General features: G+C 57.7%; 1 protein-coding gene across 1 annotated transcript; it reads right to left on the bottom strand.

The window, feature by feature from the left end:
• Nucleotides 1-3,268: 3,268 nt before the first annotated feature.
• Nucleotides 3,269-9,403, bottom strand: LOC114062645 (beta-crystallin B3). The gene is made up of 6 exons (XM_027894339.1): nt 6,809-9,403; nt 5,993-6,072; nt 4,541-4,659; nt 4,325-4,457; nt 4,064-4,206; nt 3,269-3,534 (listed from the first exon to the last, which is right to left on the bottom strand). The coding sequence occupies exons 2-6, from the start codon at nt 6,065-6,067 to the stop codon at nt 3,369-3,371; spliced, it is 636 nt and encodes a 211-aa protein (XP_027750140.1). The 5' UTR covers nt 6,068-6,072; nt 6,809-9,403; the 3' UTR covers nt 3,269-3,368.
• Nucleotides 9,404-10,210: the final 807 nt, after the last annotated feature.

Genomic DNA, 10,210 nt, shown 5'->3' with positions numbered 1-10,210 from the left:
CATCAGCTGGGTTGTCTGCTGCCTTGGGAGGGAAACTCTGCAGGTTAAAATCTGTCACCGGGGAGGCACCAGGGACTGTGCTCAGAGCCCCATGTCCATGCCCTGCAGTTCACCCAGGGAAGAGGGGTGTTGGGGCCAGGGCTCATGTCAGGATGGGCTCAGGCTGGAGTTGCCAGGGACAGTCCGTGCTCAGGGCTGCTCAGCACCCCAGACCTCCCCAGGCTCATGGCAGAGCCCAGGCAATAGTCCTTGGGAGTTGCCCCAGGTCTCCAGCCCAGAGGGGCACAGGGAACTGTGAGCCCAGGGCATTCTCAAGGCATTCCCAGAAGAGACTGTCAAGGCTTTTCCCACTGTCCCTGCCCAGTGACAAGCTGAGAGTCCCTGTCCCACGCGGGTGCCTGAAGGGGTGACGGGGACAAGCAATGGGACTCCCCACACCAAACCTGGTCCAGGCCCTGCAGGACCCTTTGCTGAGCCCTCCTGGCTCTGCCTGGCACTGCCATCCCTTAGAAGGACCCAGGTCCTCAAGCCCAACGGGACACTCAGGATCTGAGCAGCTCCAAAACAGGTGAAAACGGCTCACTCCCGACAAAAAGAAAGGGAGCCACGGCTGGGTGGTGACATCCTGATATCCTGCTTCGTGCTGCAGGGACGGGACTGTCCCCCCGCTCAGCCCCTGCGTGCCCGTACCCCACGGGCACCGGGAAGGGACCCCGGCCCCGGGGGTCGGGAGGAGGCCACGGCAAAAGAGAGGACAATAAATCGCAAAGTCTTACCAGTTATACCAGTACCCGCTTGAGCCAGTGACGGGCTGTGGCCGGGAGGTGGAATTTATACCGAGCTGCAGCAGAGTGGTGCCAAAACTATTTACAAAATAGTAAAAGCCTGATTCAAAGCGAGAATGCTGGATTAAACCCCAATGAAAACCAGGGTCAGCTGATCTGCCTCAGCCTTTGTCTGCCCGAGCACCAAGCCCGAGTTATTTCATTACCTGTCACATTCGAGTCACCCGCTTTGTCGGGTTGGTGGCGAGGAGATTTGGAGTTTGCATGCATCAGCCGAACGCGTGCCAAGAGCCGGGGCGGCCCTGGCCAACAAAGCGCCCGCCAGCCCCGCTCCAGGCGCTCCGGGGCCAGAGACTTGATCCCCCGACAGCCGCCCCGCCGCCGGGGCCGCTCAACCTGCTGAGCTCGGCTCTTTCCATGCGCGATAAAACGCGCCTCAAAGCCCTGGTGAACGTCTGGCTTTGCCCGTCTGCGGCCCCGGGAGGGGAGCGGCCGCGCCAGCGCCGGTGCCAGCGCAGGGGGACCCGGTGGGGCCGGGGGCACGGCGGGAGCCCCTTCCCGACACCGACCCTTCGGGGGTGGGCAGGCGAAGGAGCTGGCCCTGGTGGCACGGTGCCCAGACAACACCCTCGGCCCCAGTGTGGGGACTTCTTCTCTCTTACCTCCCACCCGCTTGGGGTCCCCGGGAAACACGGGGCAGTGGGAGCAGCAGCACGGGGGCCCATCTCTCACATCAGAAAAAAGCCAAGGCCGGCGAGGGGCTCAGCCTGGGACACATCCCCATGCCCAGGCTATGCCCAGGGTGGGTGGCAGAGCCAGGGCTGAGCTGAGGGTCGAGGGCAGCAGTGAAGCCCCTCCTCTGGCATCTCAACACTGGCCCACCTAGGAGGGTCCTCAGGGCTGGGGGCTGATGGGGACTGCAGCAAAGGGGTTTCACTGTACGGGGGATACCCCAGGTGTCAGACTCCCTGCGTGCTGTGCAGCACCCACAGCCCCCTCTCATCCCCCAGAGGAGTTAGATCCCCCCGTGTCACCCCAGCAAGTGTCACACAGCAATAACAGACTCTGGACCCACTCTTTCCTCCACACTTGGTCCCCGCAGGATCCCTCCAAGATCACCTCTTTCCCCTCCCCTGACCCCAGGATGGCTGCACACAAGGTCACCCCGCAGGGTGTTTTCACCAGAGCCTGCAGTGACATGTGGGGGGGGTCGGTCCCAGCTATGGGTGATGGGGTCTCAGGGGGATGTGGGGTCACGGGTGACCGTGTGGCTCTGCAATAAACCCACCACACCATGGAGAGGTCTGGGCAGGTCAGGGGGGTGAGCAAGAGCCTCCAGCACTCCCAGCCCTGCCAAGTCCTTCTCCCTTCTCTGTGCCTCCCTCTGTGGCACCACAGAGGGATCCAGCACTGCCCTCCTCCTCTTCTGGGCTAATCCATTGGGGTCCCCAGCCAGGACCCCCATGAGCCTGCCCCAGGTCCCAATGCAGGGCATGTTTGCCCCCCACCCCGCCACCACTGGCACATCCCAGCCCCTCATCACCCCATCAGGGGGCTGGCACGGTGCTCAGGATGGCTCCCGTGACTCCAGGCAGCGATTCCCTCCCTTGGCTCTGCCGGGACAGTTTAGCTCATCCCAGCCCCGGGCAGTGACGCTGCCGCAGGCGCCTGGGCCCGGCAGCATCATGGACTGTTCTGGAAGCAGCTTTTGCCTCTCAGGGTCACGTACTCGCCCTCCACAGCTGCCAACCCAAAACTAAAGAGAAAGGCTCTGGAGCATCTGCTCAGGGACCAGCATGAATGGCTCAGGTGGCCTCGAGCCCATCTCCCCTCTCTGCCCTCAGCCCTGGGGGTCCCAAGGGTGGCTGCATTGCTCCCACGGAAGGGCTCTGCCTGGGTGGCCAAGGCACCTCAGGGCTGGGCTGCCCAGCACCTCACCAGCACCTTGGGACACCCCCAGCCCCCCACCTTCACCACCAGAACAGCTGAGCCCCCATGTCAGAGTTCATCCCCCTGGAGAAACAACCCCTGGTGCTGTGAGAATCTTCCCTGGGGAAAGGCTGGGGACCCTGCAAGACTCTGGGGCTGGGCACACCCACCCCCATATAGGGTGAGTACTCTCTGGGGTGCACAGGGCCCGGCTCTGCCCGGGGATGGCTGTTCTGCACATCCCCCTGCTGCCCACATCCCCCCTGCCTGCCCCCAGCCCCCTCCCTGCCACGGGGACTGGCTGCCTGCCCTGGGAGCAGGCAGGAGATGCTGTGGAAAGGGACAGAGGCACTGGAAAAACCCTGACACGGCACCACCGGGGGTTATTTTTGGAAAGCTGCAGCCTTTATGTAACACTGCAAACACACTCCCCCCTCTCTGCTCTGCCCGGGGGTGTTGGGGCACAGCCATGGCCCCCTCCCCATCCCACCCCCCTGCCCCATCATCCTGCTCCATTCCCCCCCCCACCCCACCAGGCAGGCCCCGGTAGCCTCCAGCTCAGAGTTTTATTGAGGTTTTTGCACAAAAAACACCACGGTCACGGCATTGGCCGGGGCACCCCGTGAGCCGGCCCCGGCGGGGGCGTGGGGTCCCTCAGCTGTTCTCGAAGCAGCCCCGCTGGTGCCACTGCTGGTCCCGCACGCGCCGCACGGACTGGATGAGGGGCTGGTTGGCGTCCCACTCGTTCCAGTGCCGGTACTCGCCCTTCTCGAAGACGTGCTGGCGGCCCCTGTACCCGGGGTACTCGTAGCCCACCCACCTGCAGGGATGGAGGCAGAGCTCAGCTGGGCTCCCCCTTCCTGCTGCACCCCCTGCCCAGCAGGTACACCCCCTTGGAACAGGGAGCAGTGTCCCTGTCCTCATCCCACCCCAGAGGCCGAGGCAGTGCTGGTGCCTCTGCCTGCCACAGCCAGGTGATGCTGCCCAGGGCCACTGCCCTGTCACCAATGTCACCGCACAGGCTGCAGCCACAGAGCCCAGGTGGGAAATGGCGCGTGCTGGGAGAGGATGGAGAGTCCAGGGTGGAGAAAGAGCTCCATTGTTCTGGCAGTGGGTTAGGGCAAGGAGCCATCACACAGCCCCAGGGACACCGCCCCAGCCTCCACCACTTCCTGTGGGCCAGGGAAAAGGTGGCAGGGGGCAGGGAACAAGGGCCATGATGGACACAAGCAGCACCATGGGAAGTGCAGTGGCAGTGCCAGGCCTCCCTGCCACCACCCTGGGAGGACCAACCATGGTGCCACTGGACAGGACCCTGTGGGGGTGTCCCCATGTGCCCCTGTCCTTACGTTCCATTCAGGGCCTTGACACTGGCCACGCGGTCCTGGAAGCCGTGGGCCCAAAGGCTGGGGACGTCATCATCCACGATCTCCATCTTTCTCCCGGTGTAGCCTGCGTTCTCAAAGAGGTGGATCTTGTGGTCAGCGCTGTCCTGGGGGAAAACAGTGGTCAGGGGCTGCCCCCAGTCCCCTGGGACCCTCCCAGCCTGGTGGTCCCCAGCGCTGTGGCCGTCCTGGGGGGCACAGCCACTGCAAGACAGCCCCACTCACGATCTGGAGGGGGCGGATGGACATCAGGCTATCGCTGTTGTGGCTGTTGGACCAGGAGTCCCAGCGTGGGTAGTCGCCCTTCTCCAGCACGAACTGCTCCCCGGCGTAGGCTTGTCGCTCGAAGCCCAGCCACCTGCGGGACCCCAGCGTGAGGGGGGGTGCTCTCCCTGCCCCATCCCCCCTGGGGCTGGTCCATCCTCCCCATCCAGGACTTACGGGCCAGACTCCACCTGGATGGAGCCCACCTTCTCCATCTCTTTCTCGGTGATGTTGGGGAGCTCCTCTGTCAGCTCGCACTTCTTCCCCTGGAAATTCTCCAGCTCGTAGATCGTGATCTGAAGTGGGGAGAGACGTTGTCAGCCACTGCCACAGCCATGCTGTGGAGGGAACACCATGTCCCAGTGCAGGATCCCGTGGAAATGGGACAGCAGGGGAGCAAAGGGAGCAAAATGCCATATCCCTCTGTCCCAGCCGCCCTGTGCCGATGTCACTCCTCGCCCACGGCAGAGCCAGGTCCTGTCACGTGCCTCTGCCCTGACATGGCTCTGGGCCTCACTCTGAGGCCATGCTCCGGCCAAAAGTGTTTGTTTCTATTTCCTCCATGACAAGTTGAAAACAAGTGACCAGCTCAAACACAGCATTGGTAACACAGAGGTTTGGGGCTAAGAGACCCCCAGAGCTGTGGGATGGTATCTCCTGCCCCCAGCCTGCTCATGGCCCATCCTTTTCTTGTCACTGCTCCTCCAGATCCAACCATTCCTCTGTTCTGGCCTGGACCAAGCTCATTATTTAGTGTTTCCTTCTAAACCTGACAGGTACAGAGACCACAACACCTCCCCAGGCCCTCCTGCTCCTGGCAGAGCCTCAAGGATGGGTTGGAGGCAGTGCCAGTGGCAGGAGCACAGTGGGGAGCAGGGCCCAGGATGCCCAGCACAATCTGGGAACCAGGAGGGTCCAGGGGCACACTCCCTGGGCCCTGCCCCAGAGGGGTCCCCGCTGCAATCCCTGGGCACAAGATAAGGGCAGAATATCCTGAAGACACCACGTATGGGGGGTTCCAAGGGACAGAGGTGCCACCTGTGTTCCTCAGGAACTCCTGTGCACTCCAAAGCAATAAGCAGCCCAAGACCCCAGTGCTTCTTTACCCCCCTTGCAGGATTTGCTCCCATCTCCAGCCTTCCCAGCCAGGAACAGGTTTGCCTGGTGTCCTGAGCTGCAGCAAGAGCTGCAGCCACTGCATCCCCACAGCTGATTTACCTCCAACCAACCTACAAGGTCAATTCAAACCTAAACACACACCAAGGGAGCTTCACTGCCCAGACCCACAGCCAGTCCCGCTCTGATGGGATGCTTTGTCTCCCCGATTAAATCATTGGGCAGCTGCACACCAGACTGGCGGGAAAACGTCCTTGGCAGCCACACAGGCAGCAACAGCATCCCTCCTGCCAGGCAGCAGCAAATCCTCAGCCCCAGTCTCCCTCCCCAGCCCACTCAGCACCCGAGCAGTGACACCCACACACTGCTGCTGCAGGAGAGCTGGAGGCTGCTCACATCCCCAGTACAGCCTGCAGTGCTGGTACTGGTTCCAGCCTGGCACACACACTGCATCCCACAGGGACCCACAGCATCCCCCAGCGTCTGTTCCGGAACCAGTTGCCCCCAGTATACCTTGTAGTTGCCACCTCGCTCTCCAGCTCCCTCCCCAGTCGCCATCTGCTCGGGGGGACTTTGCTGCTCAGTCATTATGCCTGGAAAACCCAAATTGCAGGAGGTTAACGGGCTCTGAAGTCCTTAATAAAACACAAAGGATGAAGCTGGCCTGGAAACAGGCAGAACAGATAACACAGATCCCAAGTGCAGCAGCTGCAAATCCCCAGGGGTGTCTGGGCTAGGAGGAAGCTCCGTGATCCATCCTCCTCCCCCTCCAGCACATGGGCCCCACATCCTCACCCAGTTCGTCTGCAAGACCGACCTGAGCCATCTCCCAAGGGACACGGATCCCTCTGCCCTGGGCAGCTCATCCAGTTGTCACTAAACTGTCTCACAGCCTGGCCTTTGTTTCCAGCAGGCATTTGCCAGATTTCAGCTTCCAGCTGCTGACATCTTTTCCTACTAACATAAACCTGACACCTCTCCCTTGCTCCAGCATCCCAGGGGGCACTGGACACAGCAGCTGGAGCTGCTGCTGCTGCTGCCTTGGCTGGGGGGATGGTAGTAAGAGCCCCCTCCTCGCTGTCCAGGAACATCCACAAAGCTCCTGCTCAAATAGGAAACCTGCTGGAAAACGCCTCCCCGGCCTTGCTACGTGAGGGTTGGCAAGGGGGTTAAAAGATGAATAGAAGAGTTTTGATCCGTGTCCTTAATCAAACCCTGCAGCATCACTTCTCGCCACGCACGAGCCAACCCTTCACTCAGTGACCCCTCGGCTCAGACACTCTAGTTCTGTTTTAAAGCCCCTTCCAGTCCAAGCAGTGCTGCCGGTACCTCTCCGGTGTGGTTCCGCTCTGCCGGCGGCACGGGGCGGCCCCGCTATTTATGGGTTGCTTCTGAACAGAACAGCACATTATCCGAGCGCTGATACAGCAGCTGCGTCCACGGAATTCCATCCATGAGATTTCATCTCAATAGCGCGGGCTATGGAAACGTCATTCAGATTTCTCCCGGCTGTCCCTCGGAAACGGGCCACTCGATTTACAGAAGATTAACGTCGAAATTCACATCAGCACGTTCACGCTGCTTCTTGCCAGGTTCTCTGGAAAACTCTCCCATCAGCAGTTCACGGGAGGGTTTAGCCTGGAAACCGAGCGCAGCGCAAAGCAAAAACCGGGCAAAATATTGACCGTTTGTTTGGGGTCCAACACAAGATGGAGTGGGGTCGGCTCGGGGAGCTCGGCGGGAAGCTGGGGCAGCTGGTTCCAGGGCAGGAAAGGACCTCAGGATCTCCAGGTCGGGGTTCTTGCTTCAGCTTTGGCCCTTACAAGGATGGTTCTCTCCACTGGGCCCGTTCCTTCTTTGGCGCCCAGTCCTGCTCCCTCCTCAGCCCATTTTCCAAGCATGTTGGCATGCACCAGGGTTTGTGATGCACCCTGCGGTGTGTAACGGGTGTTTTTGGGAGCCAAGTGCCTTGTACAGGGGTTCATTCACCTCTACAGGCACAGGACAATGTAACTGGGGGGAGTGCAGCCCTCCCACACCAGGCACCAAGCTGGTAGTGTTTCACTCTGCTGATTTCCTCTACCTTTTTATACCTAGTCCTTTCCAACCCAAACCACCCTGTGATTCCCCAAGGAATGCTGCATTCAGCTGCACACAGCACCATTTACAGCTCTTGCAGGGTTTCCTACCTGCTCCGAGCATGGCTCATCTCGAAACTCAGAACTACACGAGAAACCTTTACTGAAATTGTCAGAAAAGCAAATCCCCTGGGCCAGGCCAGACAAACTGAATGGGAGAGGAATAGTGCTGAGCATTAGAGCCACTCATGGCGAGACCCTTCATCCCCACCTTGTCCTTCAGCAGCATCCTGGAACTTCCTATCTCCCCATGAAACACTCCATCCCTGCAGAAATCAGCCTTTTACTGTTCCAAGTCACGTACCTGCTGTGATAGTGAACCCCCTGCACCACAGCCTGTGTGGGACACACCAACACCTCCCACACCACCACATCCCACTGACTTCGTTTCCCCAGCCCAGCCCGTGCTTGCAATCCTGCTCCCTCCAGGATGCACTGACCACTCCTGGGGTGTATTGGGGCTGGACCATGGAGTTCTGGGCAGGCAGCTCCTCCAGCTCCAAAGGGTCAGTTAAAAGGCACCAACTCTACAGCACCAGTACAGATTTTTCTGCCATAAGGGGAAAAGGAGCCAAGACGGAAGGGCCCGTTACTGGGCCAAGAATGATTAAACCACAGGATATGAACCATTTACCTGGTATTTGCCTTGGAAGTGCCCTGATCCCCCCTAAGTCATTCTGGTGCTCCAGCTCTCCCTGGGCCACCTGGACATCCAACCATATCCTGGGTGCAACACTTGAGACAGGGGGCGTATTCCGGTGTTTGCACAAGGGCTGAAGTAACAAACCTTTTACAGGTACCACTTTGCATTCCCAAATCTGTGCCATGGTGCATTTCAGTTTGCCAACAGACAAATTCCAGGGTAAAACAAACTTTTTATGTGAGAGAAAAAGGGGTGGTGTGGGGGGTCATTCCTGTCAGGCCACTTCAGATAAAGTCTCGGATGTCTTCCATCTCCAACAAACAGCAGAAAAAAGCATGTGGCAACAGATGTTAAAGTGTAAAAAATTCCAACAAACATTATCTGGAATTAAAATAGAATTATATAAACTGTATTACAGTCTGTTCTATCATTTAAGAATAACATATTTATATATCTTTTATTACAGAGTGACAATCCCGGAGAAAAGGAAGTAGATATTTAATCCATGTACAATATAAAGAAATAATAGAGCAGAAAAAACACTGTCTCATTCAACAACATTCTAAAGATGCTTTTTAATTAGACATTTAAGCATTAAACATTTCTCAGTAGTAGGTTAAACTACTCAATACAGTAAGTTTCAGTGCATTGTCCAAGCAGACGTGGAAATGCAAACACATTCAAGGGCTTTGTGGAAACCTCGTGTTAATCCCCTCAGTTTCCTCAGCACGCAGCAAACAATTACAGAATTTCTGGCCTACAGTTATTAGACCAAGAACCAGTAAATCCTCCAACTGTTGGGAACACAACACTGTCACCCGCTGAAGTGGAAAAATCCAGCCTGTGTAAACGCTCCTGCAAGCAGGGAATTACCTGATTAGTGGGGTTAAAACAGGCCCCACTTCATCTGAGCAAGCAGAGCCATCGCTGCCCTCCTCACACCTGCACAGGCTGCTCGGGCTGGCCCAGGTGTCACACGTGGGGCACAGCGATGGAACCCTTGAGTGCTGCCACAAAAAACATATCCCAAAAGACAAAGAGTTGCCTTTTCCACCATCATCTAAAGGAGAGGGAAGAAAATCTGTGCAACGTTTTAAAGTGAGCCGAGAGGAGCTGGTGGTGGCTGTGCTCGATGGGAACCAACTCACAGAGCCACGGATCCTGGGGGATTCCTGCTCCATGGGGAGCAGAGGGGCTGCAAAACTAACACTGTCAACAGCTCCCATGAGAAATAGGGCAGAGTAGCAAGGAAAGATTTTACATAAGATAAATGTCTTCGTCTCATCTCCACACCGGGAGCTGCCATCAGAGCTAAATCTGGGAGCGAGAAATGGGCATATGGGACTTGTCTCCTGACATCCTGCTGCTATTTCCTAGAGCAGACTGGGACTGCAAATCACCTCCTCTGTGACTCCTTCATGAGAAGAATTGGCACATGGTTTTGGCAGCTACAAGCCTGACAGACAGCAGAGCAGGCAGGCCACCACTGTGGTAACCCCATGGGAATCGAGCTCACGTAAGACTGATCAGAAAAAAGAGAAAGGAAAATAAGTGGAAGTGCTGGTGCTTTATGGTTTGAATCTAGAGGAGCCCCTCGGCAGGACATGGGAAGTGCAGCCCAAGGAGCAGCCCCGGCTCTGGCAGGCGAGGAGAACACTCCACTCTCGTTCCCTCTTCATGCTTTCTTGGTCGAGCCTGAGGAATACGACAGGACAAATCACCTCCCTCCTTGGGCTTTATTTTTAAAGGTTTACTGAAAGAGCACTTATTTGGGACAAGAATCAGCTATGTCTTACATGGCCAAGGTGTTGATATTTCAGAATCAAAGATACAGACGTGTCTGGGGATTAGTGATTCCCAAACACCCGTGTGGTCCATGAGAGCCCTACTCCGCTATCAGCACGTGGGTCTTGCCAAAGAAAGGACAGGAAATCATCTTGAGAAACTGAA

This window comes from Empidonax traillii, unplaced genomic scaffold (assembly GCF_003031625.1).
Source record: "Empidonax traillii isolate 1590-97213 ecotype Southwest subspecies unplaced genomic scaffold, ASM303162v1 scaffold426:size1138770, whole genome shotgun sequence".
Taxonomy (NCBI): domain Eukaryota; kingdom Metazoa; phylum Chordata; class Aves; order Passeriformes; family Tyrannidae; genus Empidonax; species Empidonax traillii.
This window is presented reverse-complemented; position numbering and strand designations above follow the sequence as displayed.

Bases quoted from the DNA above. Each gene is read 5' to 3' on its own strand.
- LOC114062645 (XM_027894339.1), bottom strand. From the start codon at position 6,067: ATGACTGAGCAGCAAAGTCCCCCCGAGCAGATGGCGACTGGGGAGGGA. The intron at 4,458-4,540 runs GTAAGTCCTGGA...GGGGTCCCGCAG, and splicing joins ATCCAGGTGGAGTCTGGCCC to GTGGCTGGGCTTCGAGCGAC. The intron at 3,535-4,063 runs GTAAGGACAGGG...CCATCCCTGCAG, and splicing joins GTCAAGGCCCTGAATGGAAC to GTGGGTGGGCTACGAGTACC.